Source organism: Thunnus maccoyii, chromosome 5 (genome assembly GCF_910596095.1).
Source record: "Thunnus maccoyii chromosome 5, fThuMac1.1, whole genome shotgun sequence".
In the NCBI taxonomy this organism is placed as follows: Eukaryota; Metazoa; Chordata; class Actinopteri; order Scombriformes; family Scombridae; genus Thunnus; species Thunnus maccoyii.
In genome coordinates this window covers 8,723,612-8,749,102 of record NC_056537.1, presented here as the reverse complement: position 1 = coordinate 8,749,102, position 25,491 = coordinate 8,723,612, and the positions used below count along the sequence as shown (strand labels likewise).

The window sequence follows — 25,491 nt, the reverse complement described above, 5'->3', positions numbered from 1 at the left end:
CTTTGCTTTGAGTCTTGTTGTGGTGTTGTATTATGTAATTTGCAGTGGTGCAAAATGACTAACATTTGAGGTACTTCTACTTTACTCGAGTAATGTATTTTCTGCTCCTTGATACTTCTGCTACACTTCAAAGGGAAATATTGTATTTTTTACGGCACTACATTTATCTGACAGCTTTAGATACTTTTTAGATTGAAATTTAACAAACAGTCAAAGATCGGAGAAAAGAAGAAGAAAAATAAATCAAAATGTATGTGTAAGAACCCATTAATCATCTCACGACCCCTCAGATTTATCTTGTGACCCTTTGGAGGGGCGCGACCCCTAGGTTGGGAACCACTAAACAGGGTCCTACTACTTCTTTTGTGCAAACAGAGTACTTTTACTTTTAATACTTTGAGTACACTTAGCTGATAAAACTGTAATTTTTTACATTGTGGTTTTGCTACTTTTACTCTGGTAAAGGATTTGAGTTCTTCCTCCACCGCTGGTCATTTATGACTTCCTGAATATATAAAGCTTAACTAATAAAACTAACTATTTCCTTAGTGAAGTTTTAAGTGTGCACTAATGTAAGTGTAAGTTTGTGTAAGTTTTAAGTGTAATTAGAGAAAACAAATTAAAACAATTAGAAAGAGGAAGCAGTTTTTACTTTTTAAACAACAGTTTTAAAACATATACACCTCTTTCAGTCAAAAAAGAGAGAGAAGGAGGGAAAGTTTGCTTTGCATGAACGTCATCTTTCCCTTCCAGACGTGAGCATCGTGAACCTGGACGACTACAACATCCACGTCATAGCCAGCGTGCTCAAACAGTGGCTCCGAGACCTCCCCAGCCCTCTCATGACCTTTGAACTGTACGAGGAGTTTCTTAGAGCCATGGGTAAGGTTCATGTTCATCAGTCCTGCAGCTGAGAGTCAGTTTCAGACTCTGTGGTTGGATGATAATGTGCGTGTTTTTTATTTTCAGGTCAACCAGACAAGCGGGAGGTGATCCGAGGCGTGTATTCAGTGATCGACCAGCTCAGCAGGACACACCTCAGCACACTTGAGCGCCTCATCTTCCATCTGGTCAGGTGAGCGACGAGATAAACGTTAACACCAGCAGCGCAGCTCGTAGCAAGACCGTTTGCGTCTGAAAATTAGGTTTTGAAACAAGATCTGGGAGCCAGCGTCACCTTTTTTAAATCTTAGAAGAAGTGGTTTCAGATTCTATTTGTTTTTTTTCCTCACTGGTTATCAAACACGCCGGATTAGCCGTCACATGCCGGTGTTAAGTCTTCGTACTCTGTGAAGATCAACAGCAGGATTAACAGGATTATATTGCGATGTGTTGCAGGATCGCCTTGCAAGAGGAGACGAACAGGATGTCAGCCAACGCCCTCGCCATCGTGTTCGCTCCCTGCATCCTTCGCTGCCCCGACACCATCGACCCGCTGCAGAGCGTCCAAGACATCAGCAAGACTACAGCGTACGTCCGCCCTCCTTAAACATCTGTGTAGTTTCCCAAATTAACTCTTTGAAGGTTAATAAACAAGATAACAGTCTGCAGCAGAAGTTTTATGACATTAGTGTATATACCTTTGAATAGAAAAGTCTCATTTTACATGTTACTTGCTATTTTTTGTAAAGATTCAGGTATTTAGTTTTTGTTTTTATCCACGTTATTTCCTCTTGATGGCCTCACACCCATGTGTGTTGCAACATAATAACAGAATAAGTCTAAACCAGGGAGTGAAGAAACAGATGTTTTGATCCTGTGACTTTGTGTTAAGTGATGTAACAGAAGTTTGTTTTACTTAGATTTGATGGGCTGATGGGTAAAAAGCATGTACAGTGGCCAGTAAGGACAAAAATTGAGAACTATAAAAGTTTTAAATCTTTTAAATATGAACATATTACCGATTTGTTCAGGAGCACAAACTTATTGATTTCCCTTCTAATGATGAGCCCCCATTTATCACAAACTGGCCCAGAGTCAGTGACAACAAATGAATACATGAATCACACATGAATAAAGTGTCTGAAAAAACATCTATTGTTAACTTAAGCTAAATAAAATAATAATAATGTTATTAGTCAGCTACATCTAGTTAGTCAGCTTGGTGAGTAATGAATGCAAGCAAACAAAAACCTGACTGAACTGGCTGGTTGCGGTCTAGCAGGAAAAGAGGAACTAGAGGTTATAAATGAAGCTATTTAAAGGTGCCCTGTGGAGTTTTCCTGTAAACAAACACAAGTTTTGTTTACATTCACTATTACTCACCAGAACTCATCGTGTGTATCCTGGTGATCAAACAAATGTGTTGAATCCATGTCCTTCCTCATAAAACATTTGCAAAACTATTTTTGAAGTTCTACAGTCTTCTTCTTCTCTGCCTTTGTTGGTGCATTGCTGTGTTTCTCAGATCATTACAGCCACCATCACCCTCGTCTGCATGCATGACGCTAGAAACAGGAACCCACTCATAAAAAACTGCTCCATATCGGTGCTACAGATCAAAAAACTCCACAGGGAACCTTTAAATAGGCTGAGACCTCACCTTTTTTCCATCATTTGTCACTCTAGTGGTGTTAAATCCAGGCTGTAATCATCTGTCCACTACGGTACGCTTCCCTACTTCTGTTCCAAATGGATTTCTCCTTCATACTGTAGGTGTGTGGAGCTGATCATCAACGAGCAGATGAGCAAGTACAAAGCTCGTCTGAAGGACATCAATAGTCTGGAGTTTGCAGAGAGCAAAGCAAAGAGCAGACTGACCCACATCAGGAGGTCCATGGTAAGAACAGACTACAGCTGCTGTTAATAAACAGACTCTGGAGGCCTCTCGGGGCCGGTTCTTGGATGATAAGTTACATAATCATTACACACATTATGTATTATCATTACAAAGATGTTAATATGAATAATCCTTACTGCCTGTCATTGAGGTGGATGTTTTCCAGCTTGTTCCTCTCACTCATCATTTAATGGCGACAGTTTTCAGCTCGATGAGCAGCTGGCATGGCTCTCACACGGCCATGACAGGAGGTCATTCCTGTGTGTTTCTTCACATTTTTCATCAACAGATTTTGCTGCAAGCAAAATGCTGACTAAACAGCACACACTCAAGGGGTTATAGCTTAAAAACTGACACAACTTTGCCCAGAAAAAGACATTACTGTTGGATGTTTGGCTTCAGTAAAAAAAATTACAGGCTGAAAATCTTCACAAGCTGCCGATGTGCAGCGTTTCTTCTCTTTTAAGAACATTTCTAACTTTGCTGACTAATACCTATTTATTATTAATGCATGTTCCTCTTATCTTCTGCCTGATTAACATCAGATGTTAAAAAAGACTCTCAGGGGCTCCCAACATGAATTTACTTTTATTAAACAAAAAACATTCATACAGAACAGCATAACAGAAACAGTTGAGCAAGAAACTGAATTAGCTTAGTGCTACTGATTTATTTGCAAAATGTGACTTAAAGAGGCTTTTGGAAAATGAAAATGTCACTAAAATGATTATTTTTTGAATAAATCAATTAAATTACTAGTAATAAGGAAGATGTAGCAAAGAAGACCACTCAGAGTGAAGATATCCACCCTAAACAACAAGAAAAATTAAAAACATAACTGAAACACCATCAAATCAAGAGACCTTGAACATGATTCTTCTACTACTTTAGCTCTCTGCCACAAGAAATCTACAAAAAAATACTTTCAAATGCAGCTTCAATACAAAATAGAAAGAGCAGGAGTGACTTACAAGCCATTCAGATAATAGTTTTTGTTTACACAGCCTGCAAACAGCTAATATTTGGACAAGGATTTAATGACGATACTGTGATCCCTAAGGAGCATAAATATCACAAACAGTAATCAGAAAGCTGCTGCTAATTTATTAGTGACTCCAAAGTCCACCTGAATTTCTCAACAAGGATCCAACTGTATCTAGACTTTTACCTTCACCACTCCCTAACCCTAATTTGTCCTTCCTTCCTTCCTCCCCCCCACCTCTCCTTCCAGAAACCCATACTAATTGCTGTTAGGTTTATGAGCATAACCCGCACTGCCACCCCGGTATGTATGCCCCTTCTCACTCCATGTGTGCCGCCCACCACCAGTCCTGTCCTGTCCGTCAGCCGACTCGCTCCGTCCGCTCATAATATTTGTTACATCCAGTCACAGTACTTGTCACGTCTGTCCGTCTGTAAGCTAGCTCTCTTTCAGGTGTCTGTTTGTGTTTTTCTCACTGTTTTGTTAAAAGTTATTTAGCTGAATGTGTTGATCAGCGGCGCAGTCACAGAATAACGTTGTCATGGGAACTGCTACCAAAGAAAAGAGTATAAAGTTTAACATTTACATCTACTTAAAACAATTTGTAGTTTATTCAGGTGATGTAATGTGGCCTTCAGCAGCCATGTTGGATGTTTCAAAGTAAGAAAAAGACATGAATAGACTTACTGGCAATCTTTTTGTCGCTGTGCTTTTTATGTTTCTGGATAATGTCTGATCAGAGTTAAAGTCTCCCTCCGCTCAAAAATGTGTTTTGCTTATTGTCACTTCACATGGATGTTTGAGCTTCACTGTGCAGAACGATGTATGAGCAGGGGGAAAGTTTCTCTGTGCTCACCTTAAATCTGAGTTTAAAGCATGTACATGATTTGTGACATCACAACTAGTTTGGAGCGAGGTCCGGGATTCGACAACAACAACAAGTGTGATATGGAAGCTTCAAGCCGTCAGGGCACAAACACTGAGAATAGACTTTACAGTGAAGAAGGAGACATCTTGTGTCCAACAGTTAAACTTTTGAAATGAAAGGATGGAGAAGGACAAGTAGTAGCAGTTTGATTTAGCTTTTTTATGGGGAAAAAACATATTAGACACAAATTATTCAAATCAGAGTATTTCACATGAGGTTTAAGTCTGACTTAAATCACAATTTTATTGCCCAGACATAAATAAAGAGGATTGTGATTTGACTTCTAATGTCTTCAGACTTGACTTTTGAAATTTGCAAAATTTTTGAACTTTTTATTTAACTTAAAATGCCTTGGGAATTCATTGGGGGTTATTTAGTGAAATACATTTAAAAGTTAATTAAAAACTCCTAGAAAGTAAAACAATATGAAGACACAATTGTATTCTAAAACCGAAGCAGTTAAATATTAATGTTTTGAAGCTAATCGACCTAATTACTTCCAACATTACTTAACTGACCTACAGTATACCTGCACTTTCACATATGTGTCATAATGTAGATCTGTTGTTGTTTATGTAAAGCTAATTGTCTGAAGAAGTTCCACAGCATCTAGCTAACGACCTAGCTTGTCGGTAGAAGCATCCGACTTTAAAACGTTAACAGTAGAATAAAGCCAATGGAACCGTTTCTGTGGGACTAATAGAGGAACTTTTTCCTTTTATTGGGCTGAAATCAGGCAGCTCAGTGTATTTTATCATTTTTTCAGGGTTGCGACGGGTCCAGTGTAGCTACTTTAGTTTGTGTTTGATTAATGTTTGTTAATGGTGAACGCTCAGAGTGACTTTAGCTCCACTGACCGCTCTTTGCTTTTTGTTTCTGCTTCACAACTTATAAACATGCAGCCTAACACAGCTAAACTTAAGGTAAAGCCTACCTGTGTGTTTGTGTGTGTGCGTGTGTGCGTGTGTGTCAGACAGTGTGTGTGTGTGCTTACACTAGCAGACCTCATAGTCTCTTAGCAGTGTTGTCGTGAACTGTGGTCAGTACATCTCTGTATGATCAGTATCTTGTCAAAACATCCAGCAGTGTCTATAGAAAGTCTGTGCTTCATCACTGTCTGTCAACAACAAACTAGCTGCTTACTATGTCATCCTCTTCCTCGCTAACACACTGTGGGATTTTGTGTGTGTGTGTGTGTGTGTGTGAACTTGTAGAGCAAAGGCCGCGTTCGGCAAAGCAGCACCCATACACCTTCACCTCCTCACAGTCCCAAGGTGGCCCCTGTGGTGGATGGAGAGAGTGCCGGAGGGGGCGGAGTAGGGGGAGGAGGAGGAGGAGGAGGAGGAGGAGGAGGAGGAGGAGGTGGAAGTGGAGGAGGAGGAGGAGGAGGAGGAGGAGGAGGAGAGGATACACCAGAGGCCGGACTGAGCGAGCAGCAGCAGCTGGCAATGCAGCAGGAGGAGCGAATCCTCACCGAGCAGATCGAGAGTCTGCAGAAAGAGAAGTATGATGATGTCTTTGTAGATGGAGACTATGAGATGATGCTTTTATTGTGTTTTTTATTGTGTGACAAAGCAGAAGCTACAAATCACACACAAGGTATAATAAGCATAGCGTACAACTGTGCCAATGTGTATCCTTTAAAGATGAACTATCTTCAAGGACTTGCAAATATTTAAATGTCATCAAGACAAAAGTTGTTATTATGATCATTATTCCTTGTCGGTAATCCTCTGTGTTTGTGTGTCGGCAGAGAGGAGCTGACGTATGAGATGCTGATCTTGGAGCCGCGGGCGTCGGACGATGAGACTCCTGAATCTGAAGCCTCCATCGGCACAGCAGACAGCTCCGAGAATATCACCATGGAGACAGAGGGAGCCACCTCCGACCCCTCTGGTGAGGGATCTGATAAGTCTTTGCTGTGATTATTCAGGTGGTAGACTGATAAGTGTTTGCATCATTTATAATCACAGTCATCAAGGACATGATAGCTTTTATTGTACGTTATAACTTGATTAATTTGTTTATTAATAGTTAATTAATAGCTTAGTTATAGCAGGTAAAGTATGTTAATCTCTCTGTGAGAAAGTCTGGTTAAGGTGTTGACATGACAGTATGCAGTAAGAGTGTTGCCATAACCTGGTTATAATTAAATAGTTCATGTAAATGCAAAGATTGATGGTATGTCAAGTGACTGTACAGTATATTTACCACGTATAAAATTATTTAATAATTTGTGCAATAGAGACAGTTTCCCTGTTGCCAGAGCTGTTACAGATGAGTCACAGACAGCACAGTAACTAATGTAATGATTAACCTTCTTTATATTTAGAGCAGTTTTCAAAAATCATTACAAAGTACAAGCACAGTGATTGATTTTCAGCCTTTACTAGTGCAAACAGACAAACGTTTTGATGTTCATCAATGTCAAAATGGACAAAGAGATAAAGCAAATGAATATATTGCTATTTTGGTCTCTTCTGTACACACAACATATATCTCATGTTCCTCTGTTGCTCTTCCTGAGGTTTCTTCCATTTTTTTTCCCCTGTTAAAAAGTTTTTCCTTATTTGAATCGAGGGTCTAATAAACGACGCTGTACAGATTTATGATATTGGGCTTTATAAATCAAATTTACTTGACTTGACTTTCAAATCTATTGGATAAATAGAGTCCGAGTGTCACACGCCATGCACTTCAATCACAGGAGAACACAACATATACGTAGATGTTACATAAATCAAGTACAAAAGATGCGATTACTTCAGCATACTGGTGCAGTACAGGAAAAGTCAGTTCTGCATTGAAGCCAAAGGGCTCAAATACGTCTCCTTTCATAGCAGTGAGCTGCCTGGAAAACGTCTCATCACTGTTACAGAGTACTTCATACAGCAAAAGAGAGAAATGCATGTATTCATACGATTGTCAACAGAATCAGTAGAACAAGAAATATACTGTAGGTGAAGAATGATTCTATAAAAACAAGTTAATACATGAAAGCTGGTCTCCATCTCTGTTACTATACAATGTCAACATATTGAGAATGTGTCTTTTGTTTAATAGCATGAATTAGAAATAAAAGTAAATATTCATTGCCCATTTTTACAGATTTACATCACAGAAGGAATGAATGGGCGGACTGAGAAGTGCTGGCAAGTCAGAGAGTATTGAGCGATTGAACAAACACTTTTTGTTTTTGGTCTTTTCATTGGATTTGTTGACAATAACATTTTTGAATATTCTCACCTTTAACCACCTCTCTGTCGCTGCTGCTTTCTCTCCACAGATCGCAGCGGCGCTTATCGCTCCAGGAAGTCAGAGGCTAAGGGCAGACGAGCTCTTCGCCGCCAGCCCGACTCCCAGGACTCGGCAGACTCCACCTCCACCGTCTCCTCCTCCTACCACCCCTCCTCCTCTCTCTCCTCCAACGCCTCCGGCTCTCCATCCCCTCACTACCGCTTCCGCTCCTCCTCCTCTGGTCCCCTGCTCACTTCCTGCGGCTTGGGGACCCCGCTGACAGAAGCGGAGGGGGGGCAAAGATCCGGTAAGACCCGCCACAGGCTCAGGCTGAGCCGCAGCTCACCGCGAGAGACCTCGGGAAGCCACCGGAGGGAGCCGGACTTCAGCTCGGCGCCACAGCAGCTGGTTCTGTACGGCAGCAACGAGTTCATGGTGTGATGCAGAGGAGGGAAGGAACGCCGGCCGCCGCCCCCCGTCCGAGCGCAGGGGTGGGCGCGCGAGACGGGGAGGAGGGAGAGTCCGGGGGTTGAACGAGGCTGGTCACGGGGCGAAGGTTCGTGCCCAGTGTCGCCTGCTGCCCCTCCTCAGTACCCACCCCCCTCCTCCCCCTGGTCCAGTCAAAGCAGAGAGCTAAAAGAAGAGATGACTGGAAGTGTTACACAGAGGGACGAAACGACAGACGGTCAAAACGCAGAGAGCTGGAGCAGAGCGACAAAGTGAAAAGATATGGTTGGGCCATGTTTGTTGACCTTTGCCCTCTGAACTGAGTGCTGTTTGACCCCTGCTGGAGCACCAGGGGTCCGTTAGAGGAAAGAGAGAAGAAGGGAAGGACAGGTGATGAGACACAGAAAAACACACACCTGCAAAGCCAAATCTATAGTGCCCCATCTTTACTTTTTAGCATGTGGGCAGGTGGTTGAAGCCACTCAGAAGAAATGTAGCCATACTGACTGAACTGGCGGACATTTTGTCTGTAACCAGCGCCAAGCTAAGTCTGCTTTTCACGTTTACACGGGACACACCAGCCAAGAGGCTGCATGCTTCTCCATTACACTTTTTCCTACGCCAGTTTAAAGAGACTGTACAAATATACGTTACAGCTGTATGTTACATATTATTATTATTATTATTATTATTATTAATTATTATTATTATTATTATTATTATTATTATGTTACAGAGGAAAAAAGTGTACATAGAAAGAAACTCCAGTGCTGCTCCGGGGTCGTTCCTTGTTATTTCCTGTTGTCTATTTTTGAAAAGTGAAGTGTGTGGAATTCAGGTTCCACTTTCGTTTCTGTGCTGGTTTTGCTCGGTTTCCTGTCATTTGTTTTTTTTGGGGTTTTTTTGTTTTGTTTTGTTTTGGGTTTTTTTTTCTCTTTTCCTATTTCACAATGAACAGAGCCAGTTTTGGGTGAGAAATAACAGAAGGAAAAGCTGTCACGCGTTCTTGACCCGAGGTGTCAAATGTCAATCAGCCATAAGTGTATTTGTGTCGGCCTTTCCCAGCTTGCATCCCTCTTCCCCTTGCAAGCTTTCTTTTCTCCTTCTGTTTTTATTCAGAAACATCAGTGTTACGATGTCAGGACTTGAATTTTTTTTTTTTTTTTTTTTTTTTTAATATTATTGCTGTATTATAGGTGTTGTTATTGATATCAAAGATGTCATGTTTTTGTTGTCAATATTGTTATAATTTCACCGTTTATTTTTGTTCAAATGAAAGCCATTTTTCTTTCCAGTCTGTGTGTGTGTGTGCATGAATGAATGAATGAATGAATGAATGAATGAATGAATGGATTCCTGCCACTGTATCAGCTCTCACTTTGTGCATGTGTATTCTCTGCACACACACACATACACACACACTAGTGTTTCCCCCCAAAATGCTCCTCTTTTTAAAGGATGTCAAAAGTCTCTGCAGAGGCCGTCAAGTGACACTAAAACTACTCGCAGACTAAAGCAAATCTTTCGTGGGGAAACTCTTGCACTCACCTACACACTCAAACCGTCCATGTTGTCCTCTGAGCCATCCAAAATACTTTCTTCTTCTCCTTCTTTACCATAATAACAGCTCTTCCATCCTCTTCTCTCCCGGCTCTGGCTGTGAAAAAGTAGCATCTAATCAAAAACAAGTAGCAACTACTAACTCAGACCGTCCACGTGTTTCTGCATATTTTTACTCTCTGTCTGTCTGTCCATACAGTATCGAAACAGTCGGTGTAATATTCAAATTTATGGGCCTACGTAGTAGCTAAACAGCGACGATGTCTCCGCTCTATACCTGCGATATCTCTCCTCGCTTCCTGCGTCTGTGAACAGATAACTTTTTTGCTCCGATTTCACCAACACAATCAGTGTTAATCAATTTTTTCCTTGAAGCTCAGTGAGGACTTAATGCAGGTGCGGAGACTTGCAGCACACACTGTAGACCTGTTTAAGAAAAAAAAAAAAAAAAAACAGTTATGGAGGTGAGCTGAAAAGGACAAAAGCTGATATTTGATAGGATGATATTTGTACATGTCTCAGCTGTCCATATGGTATTCTGCAAAAAAAAAAGAAAAAAAAAAGATTTAAAAAAAGTGAATGTACCTGTCACTGGAAGGCATGCTCTGCTTTCTCTGGTTGTTTTTGTTCCTCTTTTATACACAGTGTATGTACTATTTATGATCATGCTTTTTGGGGTGTACATTGGTTGAAAAGAATCTGTCATAAAAGGTGTTATAAAAGGATATATTATCCTGTGTACGGTTCATTATCTACTATTAATCATGGCGACATTTTAACAGGCCATAATCGGTCTGTCATGTTTGTGCTACGAAGAGAAATCAAAAAAAAGACAAAAAAGAAAAAAAAGAAAAGCGTTGTGTCTTTTTGTCTGCGCCACTCTGGACACTCTGGTTCTGTATAAGGTGCAATTTGTGTTATATTTCTTTTTTTTTAATGATACAAACATGTCTATGGTTGTAAGAAAAAATAAAGACTTTATGGGGGAAGAATTCATCTGCTTATTAAAAAAGCAAAACTGCAGCCAAATTGAAATGAGTTGTGTCATCTTTTGCCTGACAGAAGTTCATTTTCAAACACATAAGAGTTATTTTTTAAATAATTTTTAAAATATAAGTGTACAACATCATACGTCTGTGTTCCTCTTTAATATAATGTCCAATCATATTCATGCAGGTACACCATTATAACCAACACTCTGCTGATATTTAATGCCAACACTCCTCCTTATGTACTTAGTTTTTAGCTTTATTAATTTAAGTAAGATTTAATGTTCATGTCTGTTTGCTAGGGATTTTATCTAAAGTAATTTACAAGCAAGACAATCCAGCATTTGAGGAAAGATCCACGGTACAAATTCTCAGGTAGCTGACCAGGTACAAATGAGAAAGAGAGCTAGACAGACGTTTTTGTTTTTAATAATCAAATCTGACTGTAACTATTTGCCCGAATGGATCAAATCTCCAGCAACACTTGTAGTATAAAAAACAACTTTATTATGAGACCAACGTGTTTCGGCTTGTGGTGCTCATCATGGTCAGTTTACAACACACTACAAAGAACCGAATGAAAGCCACAAGCCGAAACACGTTGGTCTCATTATAAAGTTGTTCTTTGTGCTTTACTAAGTGTTGCTGCAGTTTTTAAACCTTCAGCCTGCTTTTTTTTCCTCCATGCACCTTGGAAGAAGGTGCCAGAAACTGTGTGTCAGACTCAGTGTGACTATTTGCTGCAGTATGAACGGTCAATTCCTTGATTGTCGGTGTCTCTGGATTTCACATATGATGACATATCTTATGTTAGTATAGATAGATTCTGTTGCCTCTCATTTAAAACCACATCATTGTCTAAAATATCTTCCTTAATTGAAACCAATTAACTTCTAACACTGAAAATCAACCTCAGATTAAAAGTAGGATAGATTGACACAGGCACTCACCAATCACTTTATTAGGAACACCTGTGTAATCTAATGCAATCCAATACAACAGCTACTTTTACAAAGCTTCTACATGTTCAGTTTTTGTTGTCCGGAAGTTGATCATTCTACTTTATGGTTATTATTGAGGTCATAGTGGGTGGTGCAGGTTTACTGGAGTGCATTATATTGGAAAGTGTTCCTAATATTTTATAACACTAACAATGGTTGTACTCAAGAGACCCAGTGAGTCATGACAGTGTGACAGTGAGGAAGCACAATACCAGGATCCTGAAACTTAAGCAGCTAAAAGAAACTCAGCCATAATTAATTTTATCATTGACACCTGTGTTTTTCTTTTTCCAATGTCACTTGTGAAAATGTCTGTGAAAAAAGGCAGAGTTACATTCAGTATAGTGAATTTCAAATCCCTGCATACTGTATAATATTACTTGTGGCCTTTATTGTGACTCTTGTGTGTTTTTATCGTATGTGGTATCACTACACTATTTCCCAAAGGACTGTGTGTCATTATGTTGCTAATTTTTAAGCTATATCTTTAATTTTAAGATACCAGGTGAGGGGGCCCACCTGGTGACCCCTGTGAAGCGTTCACTCAGACTCAGACCCTGGGAGGAGTTTGAGGGTTCTTTGCAGTATCTTAGCTGTTCCTGGGACTGCGCTCTTCTGGACAGACACCTCAGATGTTGTACCTGGAATCTGCTGGAGCCACTCTCCCAGTTTGTGGGTCACAGCCCCCAGTGCTCCGATTATCACTGGCACCACTGTTGCCTTTACTCTCCACATCTTTTCTAGTGTTGCTGTCATGATGGAGTAGATGGAGTATATATATATATATATATATATATATATATATATATATGTGTGTGTGTGTGTGTGTGTGTGTGTGTATGTGTGTGTGTGTGTGTGTGTATGTAATACATATATACACACACACACACAAAACACATGTTTTCTGCCATTATCTTGTTCTTTTTACTTATTTATTTATTTTATTTCACTTAATATTAATATATTAAATGAAATAATTCATAATAATTTAATATTAATATTGTTCATCTGACATTCATGCCAACAAAGGATACTGATTTGAACTGAATATACCAGTCATTGATACCAATACGTTTTTTTTCCCCCAAAACTTTATTTTATTTGTAACTTTAAAAAAAAATTATATATATATAAATTTATTTTTATTTATTTATTTATTTGTTTGTTTGTTAACATATTTCAATTGAATTTTAGTTGTTTTTTTTCATTTAAATTTTATTTTTTTTCTTCATTTATTTAGTTATGAATTTTTAACTTTATTAAAGTTTTTAAACTAAACATGTTTCCCAGGCAACCGCTGGTTACCACAACAAAGCCTCCGCTTCCCGTCATCCACCGGGTCAGAAATGAAACTAAACGAACAGCGGCGAAGTTTCCACCTTTGCAACTGCGACATGTTGACTGACAGCGACCAGTTCAACCGACGGGGACGTGATTCATTAGAATAATTAGATGAAGAAGAAAAGACAAATGATGCAGCGAGTTTCTCTTCCACCGAAATGAAAGTAGAGTTGAGTTTCTATAGGTTTAGTAATGATGAGGGAGTGATTCACCTGCTGTTTGGTTGATGAACCGATAACAGGAGATAAGTGAGGTTTCTCGTCTGACTTCACGTGAAATTTGTCACACGACTCAGCTGACTCCACATCACACAGCCCACGGTGAGTTCTCACTTCTGCTGTCACTGTTTCACTTTAAATTCAGGGTTTTGTTTTGTTTTGTTTTTTGTTTACTTCATCAGCCGTGTTCAAATAACTTTTTGATACTTGTCTCAAACTATTAAAGTTGTTTATTTTTAATGTCAATTTTAATACGTTGTCATGACTGTAGGGCGGATCAGTTCATCAAAGGGTTAACAGAAACTAAACTTTGAGACTAAAATGTCTAACTTTTAAATTCCTCTAGATGTCTGATGACAAAACCATCGTTTTCTTCGACCTGGAGACAACTGGATTAGGTAAGTTTGTCTGCTTATCAGCCACAAATCATCAAAATCAAAACTAAATATCACCTTTAATTTACCTTTTTGATTATTACAGAGCATCTTTCTAAACAATAATTGTCTAAAATAATATTTTTGTGTATTTTTTTTTTACAATTTGACAGCTCATTATTAACCTTTGTAATAGCAGTCTTAGAATAAAGTCCACCTACTGGACATTTTCCAGAGCTTTCAGCCTCATCCAGTGGCCTTCATCAGCAGATAAACAGTTACAGTAGATTCTTATGTCTGTTTACAGTTGGTTGACTAAGAGATAACTGAATATATGTACATCATTTGATGTGACATCTCAATTAACACACTTAATTTATACTTCCTAGATAAAGTTGTGGTGTTGTTCAAATGTTTCCTTCAGATCTACATAAAAAAACATCAGACAGCGTCATAGATTTTTATCAATCCGGTCTGAAGGCTTCACCTGTAGACACCCATCAGGTGGACTCTTGTGTGATAAGAAAGATAAGGGTGCATTTCAGTCTCTATTTTTATACATGTCTAATCTCACATAGCTAGACCGCTTGACTCCTCAGGGTCATGACGTTATTGAGAAATTAAACCTCATGATTTAGCTGGAAAAGGGCGTAGTAACACTGAGCTGTTGTTGAACTTTGAACCAATGAGATCAAACCACTTGTCTGAGCTCAACCTCAAATCAGTCAGAAGTAGCCTTCCTGTGGCTTCGACAGGATGCCTGCGCTACGTGTCAGACTGATTTATCATAACTAGTACATGTGATACAAACAGACAGTACACACTTAAGAGATTACATGTTATACAAATAGACAGTAAACACTTCAGAGGTTTAGATTCATTTACAACACACACATATCACACTTTGTCAGGATTATTTAAAGGTGACGTATGATGCGCATTTCCAGGTCTATGTTTATATTCTAAGGCTCTACTGGGATATCTTTGCACGATTTACAGTTCAAAAACTCCTCAGTTATCTTATACTGGCCCTCTATGCCCCTCGGTTCAGCCTCTGTCTTAAACAGGCCGTTTTGGTGCCTGTCTCTTTAAGGCTCCTCTCCCGATGAGCCCTCTCCGTTCTGATTGGCCAGCTTCCAGAAGCTACATAAACAAAACAGTAGCAGTCGGATTTCACTTCTTTTTCTCGTTCTTTACTCGAAATATAAACTTGTAAAGCGAATACATCCATATACGTATGTTCGAGTCCCAGTAAGTCACGACAGCGTGAAAGGAGCTCAGCCATAATGTAACAGCCGAAATATGCGAGTGAACAGCCCTCAGTAAAAACAACCTTTTTGCTTACAAACCAGCCGTTTGTGAGCATGTGTGAACAATCTCACATCATCACGATGAGGAAGTAGAGGTTACATTGAAGCATTCAGAGCAGGCTGACTTTTAGGAAGCATTTTGGGGAACTTTGACCATGTTTAACACAGACATCCGACATAATAACAGCATAAAAATGAAAGAAAATCATTTTAAAAAAGCATGTTATGTCCCCTTTAACAATATGGAGACTCTGCAACTGCAGGGTCACAGACCCCCAGGGGTCCCTTTAAAATATCAGTCTCACTGTGTGCTGGTTAGTTTGTGATATCTTGATTAAAGCAGCAATAATAAATGTTTTATATGAACAATGTCGCAAATTACTATGATAGAAATTAAGCACTTCAGCTCAGACTTTGATGAGCATTTTTCTAACATTTCAAGGACCAAATGATTGTTCAGTTAATTGAGAACAGGAGCCAGATTGGTTGGTTGATCTGGTTGTTTGGTATGTCAGTTCAATCCTGTCAAACCAGGTGAGTATTAAGTAGCAGTGTGGCAGAAACTGTTGTATATATTTGTTTCATTAAGATTTCAAAACTAAGTGCCCGAGTCTGTGGTTTTGGGTTTGTGTGGGCGTGTTGCATAATGACTCAGAGAACACATCGTGATATTGCATGACACATTTGCCAGGACTTCACAACACAAACGTCCTTAGAGGTTTTTATCTGGTTAGTCAGCATGAGTGTGTCATGGTGGTGCAGACAAACAAGAGGGCCACACATCCAGAGAAAGATATGATATGTCAACAGATCTCTTAGAGGTGTGGCGCCACAGGTAATAATAATAATAATAAAACCTTATTTACATACCACATTTCATAAAAATAGAGACACGCAATAGAATGTGCCTCACGAAACATGAATACAAATCATTAACTGACAGATGCAAGAAATAGGAACATTAAAAACATAACAGTGTATTAAAAAAGAGACAAATCAAAGAGATTTTAAAACGAATCAAATTATTGTTAAATAAAATGATAATTAATACAGTAGGTGAAGTCAAAATATGGTAAACGTTTCTGGGTAAAAGCAAATTTTAAAAATATGAATTTGAAGTGTTGTTTTAAAAGTTGTCTCAACTCTACAAGGAGACTGATCCAGAATCTGTAGCCTGTATGAAATAAAACCTGGAATAGTTCATGTGAGAGTCCGCAGAGAGCAGCGACCTGGTTCGAACATAAACTGTGATGTCACTGATGTGGTCTGGAGCGAGGCCATGAAGTGGTTTGAAAACATTGAGGAGCACTTAAAGGATTTGGCAATATTCAATATTTTTCTTATTTTCAACAAAATCTCATGTGCAGATTTGTTGAAAAGACCTCTGTTGTTGCCCAAAAACTATTAAAAAGCACATTAATGAACCACACTATTGCACCAGGTGACATGTTGCTTCGCCATGAAGATCACCGTTACGGTAGTTTGTTTAGAAATGGCTCCAAAGTCTAATATCAATCAATCAATCAATTTTTATTTATATAGCGCCAAATCAGCGGAACCCTGCAGAACCCGGCTCTTGGTGGGCGGCCATCTGCCTTGACCGGTTGGGTTGAGAGAGAGAAAGAAAAAGGGGGAGGGGACGGGGGAGGATGGGGTGGGACAGAATAACAACAATCATAACAATAACAATAACAATAACAGCAGCAATAGTAATAGCCAGGGAAGGACGCCAACGGGACTGCAAAGGACCGCGAAGGCTCGGCCTGCAACCCGGGGTTTCCTGCGAGATGAGAAAGCACAAAAAACTCTGAGGAAGAAGTTAGTGACATGCATTAATGGAACATGAATGCATACAGATTGAGAGGAGGAGGAGGAGAGAGGAGCTCAGTGCATCATGGGAAGTCCCCCAGCAGTCTAGGCCTATAGCAGCATAACTAAGGGCTGGTCCAAGGCGAGCCTGGCCGGCAGCATCAGCAGTCACATTTTTCAGTTTTAGGAGAGTAGTTCTGTGTAAGGCAGACGCAGTTGTCACAGGGTCGTAGTCCTGTTTACAGCATTTCGATAGCTTGTCACAGCCTCTTGACTTTGTACTACATTGTTAACTGTAAACAACTTCAGTATGAAGTCAAGAGGTTGTGATACGTAGCACAACAAGCTAATGAAGCCCTGTATACAGAACCGCGCCGTGGTGTCTGCCTTACACTGAACCACTCTCCTGAGACTGAAAACATGATTGCTGTTACTGCTCTTTGGAGCCGTTTCCAAACAAACTAACATGCCCAAACTCTTCATGGTGAAGGAACATGTGTCAACCAGTGCAGCAGTGTGGAAAATCACCAGCCTTGTCCTTTAAAACCAGTTCAACTTACGGGCAGCCAGTGAAGATATTTTAGTATGGGGGTGATATGTTCTCTTAGTGTCTCAGATGTTGACAAAATGAATATTGTGACCTATATTTATTTACCTTTGTTTCTTTGTCTCAGACACTACAATATGTGACATCATCCAGGTGTCGGCCGTCTGTGGAGAGAGGATGTTTAACGTCTACACGCTCCCCCGCACCGCCCTCACCGAGAGCGCCAAGGAGGTCACAGGCTTCACCGTCAGCGACGCCGGCCTGTTTCTCCGAGGGACACCCGTGGACACCACCCCTCTCGTCGACGCTCTCACCTCCTTCATCGCCTTCCTTCGCTCCTTCCGCCGGCCCGTGCTTCTGGCAGCACACAGCGTGCGGCGGTTCGACGCGCCTGTGATCACCAGAGTGATGCGACAGTGCTCCCTGCAGCGGGAGTTCCAGCAGGTGGTGTCTGGTTTCTTGGATACCTTCCTGCTAAGCAAGAGTCTCTTCCCCGGACTGGTCAGCTATTCTCAGGAGAAAATGGTTCGTCAGTTCCTGAGAAAGACCTACAACGCCCATAATGCTATGGAGGACGCCAGGATGCTGCAGGAGCTGTACAACCATTGGAATCCTGACAGGTGGAATATCAGGAGCGTCACCTTCAAGACGACATTTTTCTAAAAAAAAAAAAAAAGAAAACCAATCTGGCTGCGCAAAAAAAATATGCCTTTTATAAATGATTTTTAAATTATTTTAATTGAAGTTTTGTTCTCATTGTGTACCTTCAGGCCTTTGGACAAACTGACATTTGGAACATTTACAGAATAATGAAATGAAGCAAAGTAGATTTTATTCTTTTTATGACTGGACACAATAATGAATGTTACATCCTCAAATTCACAGATATGTCATGTTCATACTGTATGAATATCTTCTGTTTTGTGACTTTGTTCTGAAAATGTAACATGTCTCATGCTCAGAGGTCTTTCCAATAAATACAGTTCAGTCACAGTTTTCCCACAATAATCAATTTATTTCTTTTTAATCCTTCTATATAGCTTGTTTTTTTTTAATATCATTTTTTGTTAAATCAATCAATCAATCAGTTAATTTATTTGTTGGTAGTGCAGCAGTGTAACACAGGATAAAACACAAAGCACATGATCACAACATATAAATATAAAAACATGAAATAAATACAAAAGAAAGCTGAGTGCACAAATTAAAACAATTTAAAATAAACTGTTTCAGTATAAATATATAAATAATGTAAAAATTCGAGGTGTCCAGAATTTGGACCCTGAGCAGGTTTGTGGGGTTTTTTTTGTCACAGTGAAGTTGAGAGATGGCCGAGAGGATGAAAAGGTTTTTGTTTGTGATAGTTTTTGCTGATGTGACTCTAAAAAGAGAACCAGGAAGTAAGATCTGGAGCTGTGGATGTAGAGGAGCTGTCACCCTGAATGGACTCTGCTTTCGTCAACAACTGTTTGTTAAACAGAACAGACTTTTCTGTTGACTATCAGTGGTTTTTTGCTGCAGGTGTTCACCAACAAATTGCAGCCTCAATGGACCAGAATGTGATGCAGCTGCGAGTTGTGTTGTGTTACAACAACTTTATACTAAATTTGTTCATATTGATGTTTGATTGCTGTATTGTAATCACACTCTGGAGGTCTTATTTTTTATTCATCACAGCTTAAACCAATAAGTGTAAGAATTAATACCAGATAAATATTCTGTTATATCTAAAACCAAAACACCAAACAGGGCAAAGGAACAAAAAACAAACAACAGACAAAACAATAAGAAAATTAGTACAACAACAAAATTTGAGGAAGATTTTAAAACACTGATGTATGCATGTGAAATTTAAATTAATCTGGAGTGGCAACGATTGGTCGATTAGTCAGTCGACAGAAAATGAATTGATTAATTATTTTGAGTCAATTTTTAAGAAAAAAAATGTCAGAGTTCAATAATTACAGCTTTACAAAGTTTAATATTTTCTGGGTTTTTTGTAAATAAAATATCTTTGGGTTAGTAACTGTTGGTCGGGACAAAAGAAAACATTTGAGGACGTCACTTTGGGCTTTTGGGAAACAGTGATCAACATTTTTTATAACATTTTCTGACATTTTATAGACTAATTGATTAATCGAGAACATAATAGACAGATTATTGATAATCTTTTACTTTAATTGTAGCTCTATATTAATCACATCTTTTCAACTAAGAACATTTCAATCACAACAAGCATCTTTGTTACTAACTGTATACTGTATCCTATATCACTTAAATGTATCTCTAAATCTTTCCAAAACTTCAGTGAAATTGTCGGTTAATTGACTCTTTTTCTTTATGAAAACATGTAGTGCTAATTAATAATCAATGTTAGTAAATGGACCAATCAAACTACAGTAGCTCTTTTTAACTTTATTTTTAAAAATAGAACAAACAGACTAAAGGACAACAGACAGGGCCATCAAAGGTGCTTAACATGTAAAAGACAGGAAATGTAAAGAAAATGTATTACATGACAGTATCAAGGTGCGTAGGTCTTTTATGTTGATGATTGTCCTTTAAAGTCATAGAGGTCCTTATGATCCATGACTTTGACTCATGCAAGGGCAAAATACCTTTGAGGAAGACAGGATCTTTTAACCTAGTCCATTCTGTCGACTCTACCACAGAAAGAAATACGCAACGTTCCCCAACCTCCTCCTACTGTCTCATTCTCTCTCCTCTGGAGGGCAGCAGGATACCTATAAGACGTATGAGTCTCATTTGACAGAAGAAGAATGGGTCAATTTCTGCCATTGGCACTTCAGCAATATATTTTGATATAAAGCCAATACATTATATCAGCACCCAATGCCATTCTGAAATCCACAAGATGTTTTCTAATCATATCAGAAAACAGAATGCAAATATTCAATATATCACTCAGAGAAGACATGGCAAATATAAAAGTGCTCCTTGTGCCAAATTGTCCCAGATTATGTGCATTTCCTAATATAGGACAGTTCAGACTGAAATCTGGGACACTCACTATAGTCTATGGTCTAAATTACCTTAATTGATACAATAAAAACTTCTCTGGTCAGTAACACTCAAGGCCAAAGTGCAGGCACATTTGGTCATTTCAGTAATCACAATGTTTTTGCTGTCACAGATAGTTTAGTAATGTATTATGTATTAGAAATAATATAATTTGTAACCTGCCTAAAAATAAGTTAAAAATAAGCATTACAAGACTAAGACCTCTGAATAACTATTGGTATTACACATTTAATGTACTTAAATTCATATTTCACCAATTTAACAACATATATGACACATTTCAAACCACATTGTCTAAAGTGGGCCAATGAAAGATTGACTGATATAAAACATATATATATATATATATGTGTGTGTGTGTGTGTGTGTGTGTGTGTGTGTGTGTGTGTGTGTGTGTGTGTGTGTCATGTTTTTATGAATATTTTGAGGCATGGATATGTCATAAACACAATCTGATAACAATTGACAATATCGCTTCATTTATGACTAATTGATCTTTAATATTAAATTATTAAAATCCCTTTATCAATGAACTTTGACTGGACTTCACAGCAAATACTTGATGTTGGAAGATTGCCTCTCCCCAGTCTATGACGTGTGGAGTCGTGATTTCAATTACATGACATCTCAGGTTTAATTAACAGCAGTCCTAATCATTGACATTTAGTAGAAAAAGAGATAGATGCATGTGAGCTTAGGTGTCCCACATTACACTAATTCACTCTATGTTTACTTTTATCTTATATGGGAGAAATGTGAAGTACTACTTTAATTTGCTTCTTACTCTTTGATCTGTGTATCTTTATCGTACTAGTACTTGCCTTTGTTTTTATCATGCTATGCTACTGTTGTGGGAAGTCATGACCCGCCCTGCTCTTTCTCTGATTGGCTTACCCTGATATTCTTACCCTAACTCTAACCAATAATACTCTTCGTGCCTAAATCTAACCAATCCAACCAACGAAAGCAATGAGTATTAGCCAATCAGAGGCAGAGTAGGGCGGGTCATGACTTCGACATCCGGGTTACACTGGTATTTAAAAAGACGGAGGGAAACTTCTAGCTTGAGCTTTCACTCTGGTTTTCTTTACATACTGTGTCTATCGACGCTATGCAGCATAATGTAGCTAAATACAAACTACAGGTCAGTCTTAGTTTGGTTTATAAAACCCGCTTTTAAAAACGTTTCTGAAGTTTGTGTCCGTGATGCAAAAACCAGACGTTGACAGCTCTCACCGGTCTGTGGTTTTCTTCGACTTAGAGACAACTGGACTGGGTAAGAAGATGCTAATATGTGGTGTTGGAAAGTAACGAAGTACATTTACTCAAGTACTTTTTTGAGGTACTTGTACTTTACTTCAGTATTTCCATGTGATGCTACTTTATACTTCCACTCCACTACATTTCAGAGGGAAATGTTGTACTTTCTACTCCAGTACATTTATCTGACAGCTTTAGTTACATTTCAGGTGATGATTTGACACAATGGATAATATAACAAGCTTTTAAAATACAACACATTATCAAAGATGAAACCAGTGGTTTCAGATGTCTATGAGTTGTTAACAGCTCCACCAAGTAGTGTTTTTCCCCTCTAAACTTCTTACATGGTTTAATTTCAATAAATGTTCAAATGATCCAATATTTCACCAAAAATCAAAGATTAGATTAGTCATGTCATGACCCCTCAGATTTATCTGTTGACCCCCGACCCCTGACTGTTGCTCAGCCCTGTAATCAGTTCATCGGGGGCTGCAACTAACAATTATTTCCCTTATCAATTAATCTGTTGAATATTTTCTCGATTAATGGATTAGTGTTTGGTCTATAAAATGTAAGAAAATTGTGAAAAATGTCAATCACTGTTTCCAAAAGCCCAAGATTCTACCTTAAATGTCTTGTTTTGTCCCGACCAATAGTCCACAACCCAAAGATACTCACTTTACTGTCATAAAAGACTAAAGAAACAAGTAGATATTCACATTTAAGAAGGTGGAACCAGAGAATTTTACTATTTCTTCTTAAAGAATGACTCAAATCGATTAGTTGAATATCAAAATAGTTGGTGGTCTGCCAACTAAATGTTGCAGCTCTAAAGTTTTTACATTTGCTCCTTTACCAACCAGTGTCTGTGAGGTCTGCATGGAGGAAAAAAAGAGAGGAAAAAAAAGCTCTGAATCACAAGAAGTTATGTTTTTACTGGCACATTTCATCTCACCAGGTCAGAGTTGTGAGATCGTCCAGCTGGCTGCAGTAAGCGGAGGCCACTACCTCAACCTCTACATCATCCCTCGGTGTCGAATAGATCGAGGAGCAGCCAAAGTGACCGGCTTCAGGGTCCGCAGACAGAGGCTGTACCTCCATCGACAGGTTGTCCTCACCAACTCCCTCCGAGAGGTCCTGGTGTCCTTCATAGCTTTCCTTCAAATGCTCGGACGTCCACTTGTCATCGGCCACAACATCCGTCGCTTCGACTGTCCGCTGTTGGCTCGAGCTCTCGATGAACTGGACCTCAGAGCAAAGTTTGAGTCATCAGTCTCAGGCTACGTTGACACCCTGCCGCTGGCCCGGGAGATGCTGAAGGACCGCTGCCTCCAGAGCTTCAGACAGGAGAACCTGGTCAGGGAGCTGCTGGGTGTGAACTACAAGGCTCATGATGCTTTGGAAGATGTGCGGGCGTTACAGACACTGTACAGCGTGCTCCAGCCCACGCCAGAGTTGATCAATAGGCATATGTTTACTCTGAACACCATGGAAAAGAAGCCAGCTGTGACAGATGCCAAAGTGGCCTGTAGGCTACCAGGACAGCGCCCCCTGTGGCAGCACTTCAGACAGGCAGTGGAGGTCACAGGAGGCAAAGCAGAGGAGCATGAGAGAAGTTGATGGATTAAAAAAAAAACTGTTTAACAGCAACAAATTATTACCAGATTTTGATCGGCGGTCTCCATCAGCCTGCACGCTGCACCGGACGTTGTGCGCCTCCAGTTTTGTAAATGTGTGAAATCTGCAGAATTGCTTCATAACAGTAAGTTGGTTGTTCCTCCAAGCAGAGAAGAGAGTTTCCTGAAGTGGTTGATGGTGAACGACTTCAAACATTTTTAACCACTTTAGTGAAGCAAAAAGTATAAAAAAACCCAAAACCACACACACACACGGAGCGTTGTAGCAACAGTCTGTGTGAAGCAGTTAAAAGGTGAAGGAGGCACAAAAGCACAGTCTGACCGTTCGTTGTAGCCGTTTTAACACTTTCGTCATACATGTGTGGGAAATGTTAAGATGAATGTTGAAATCCGCCTGCTGTGTGCTGCCTCTTCACAATTTATTTCGGGCACACTGACTTTATACATGCTGAAGATTTCTTAACACAAAGCCAAGTTTCAGATGTCTGTTTGTGGGATTATAAATGGTGAAAATATAGATTATTAAAAAAGTGTTATGTTTACTTCTATTCTGAATGAAGCTCATGTTTCAATGAGCCCTAAACAAAAATAAGTTTTAATGGTGTTAAATAAACCTGCTAATAAATGTATTATATTTCTACCGTGTTTCCCAGATTATAAACTTTGTTGCTGCGTAGTGCTGAATAAACAGTTAAGATATTTCAAGTAGGACGGCTGAAATCAATTAATATTAATAAGAATGTTGTTGTTTTTTTCCTGATATATTACCTACAGTAATCAAACTGATCAATACAACACGTTTTTTTTACTGTAATGTCATACTTTGGATAAATCCAATTAATTTAATTGCACTTTGCGGTCAATTTTGAAAATAACCCCCTTAGTGCTGCAACGATTAGTTGATTAATTGAATAATCAATCAATAGAAAATTAATTGCCAACTATTCTGATAATCAATTAATCATTTAGGTCCTTTTTTGTTTTCTGAGCAAAAATGCCTTAAATGTTCTGGTTTCAGGTTCTCAAAGTTGAGTATTTGCTGCTTTTCCTCATCCTACGTTACAGTAAATTCAATATTTTTGGGTTTTGGACTGTTGTTCAGACAAAATAAAAATATTTTATGACGTCACCGTGGAAATTGTGATGGACATTTTTTTGTTTTGATGGTTTATAGACCGAAATCATTCCGAATAATCAGAAGATTAATTGATCATGAAAATAATCGTTAGTTGCAGCCCTAAACACACTTTAGCAATACGATTACACACGTCCACATAAGCTCATGTTAAATTATTGCTGAGCTCTAATTATAAGCAAGTTTACTGAGTTATCCAGATAACTTGGAAACACTGAAACCCCTTAATCTGGAATGTGGACTGATGTAAAAAACCTGTTCCATGTTTTAATTTTATTATTCAGATAATTCAATAAACCTGCTTCTTGGAAGAGATCCTTGATGTCTTTCCAAGTGTTATTAATGGTAAAGTACTTGAGTAAATGTGTAGGTTTATCCAACAAGAGCTACAGACACAGAACATACAATCAGGAGTTGAGACCGTGTAGTAACGGCACAAGGCTTTATTAAACCACTACATACACATGTTCTCTGCAGTCCCATGCTACAGCATCACCATATTCAAAAATGCTAAACCATGCCCTCACTAGAGAAATATTCCAAGAAATGTTCTAACAATAGTTTAATAAAATAGTTAGAGTAAAACATTGTGGCCTTCAGATCTGTGTGCACTTGAAGGACATGAGTTAAAAGTGAAAAACCTGTAAAACTCAAACAGTCTGTGCAAAATCCATATGAAGGAAAAAAAAAAGATCTACAGTATTTAAACTAAAAGGTGACTTAAAACAAGATCGATAACAAGAGTGTGTGATAAACTAAAAGTTAAAATTCAAAATGAAACAACTAAATTGAAACACTACATTCAAACATTTTGAAAATATGGCAGATAACATAACGGGAGGCGGCTTGACATTTTACAGATATGGAAGGATGAACTTGAGGTAATGTTCTT

At 38.9% G+C, this 25,491-nt stretch overlaps 3 protein-coding genes across 3 annotated transcripts in view; all 3 read left to right on the top strand.

Annotated features, from left to right (window-relative positions):
- The window catches only part of LOC121896916 (unconventional myosin-IXAa-like), a 158,627-nt gene extending 147,665 nt beyond the window's left edge, over positions 1-10,962 (top strand). Inside the window, exons 37-45 of the mRNA XM_042410997.1 lie at positions 754-882; positions 970-1,075; positions 1,339-1,470; positions 2,656-2,779; positions 4,011-4,064; positions 5,904-6,000; positions 6,091-6,193; positions 6,443-6,585; positions 7,976-10,962. Coding sequence (XP_042266931.1) covers positions 754-882; positions 970-1,075; positions 1,339-1,470; positions 2,656-2,779; positions 4,011-4,064; positions 5,904-6,000; positions 6,091-6,193; positions 6,443-6,585; positions 7,976-8,367 — 1,280 coding nt within the window. The 3' untranslated portion in view covers positions 8,368-10,962. The remainder of the gene's footprint in view (positions 1-753; positions 883-969; positions 1,076-1,338; positions 1,471-2,655; positions 2,780-4,010; positions 4,065-5,903; positions 6,001-6,090; positions 6,194-6,442; positions 6,586-7,975) is intronic.
- A 2,263-nt stretch (positions 10,963-13,225) lies between these two features.
- Positions 13,226-18,530, top strand: LOC121897488 (DNA polymerase III subunit epsilon-like). The gene is made up of 3 exons (XM_042412007.1): positions 13,226-13,584; positions 13,829-13,880; positions 17,650-18,530. The coding sequence occupies exons 2-3, from the start codon at positions 13,829-13,831 to the stop codon at positions 18,183-18,185; spliced, it is 588 nt and encodes a 195-aa protein (XP_042267941.1). The 5' UTR covers positions 13,226-13,584; the 3' UTR covers positions 18,186-18,530.
- A 3,061-nt stretch (positions 18,531-21,591) lies between these two features.
- On the top strand, positions 21,592-24,169 carry trex4 (three prime repair exonuclease 4). Its single transcript, XM_042412016.1, has 2 exons — positions 21,592-21,840; positions 22,786-24,169. Exons 1-2 carry the CDS (start codon positions 21,771-21,773, stop codon positions 23,445-23,447), a joined length of 732 nt encoding a protein of 243 aa, XP_042267950.1. The 5' UTR covers positions 21,592-21,770; the 3' UTR covers positions 23,448-24,169.
- Positions 24,170-25,491: the final 1,322 nt, after the last annotated feature.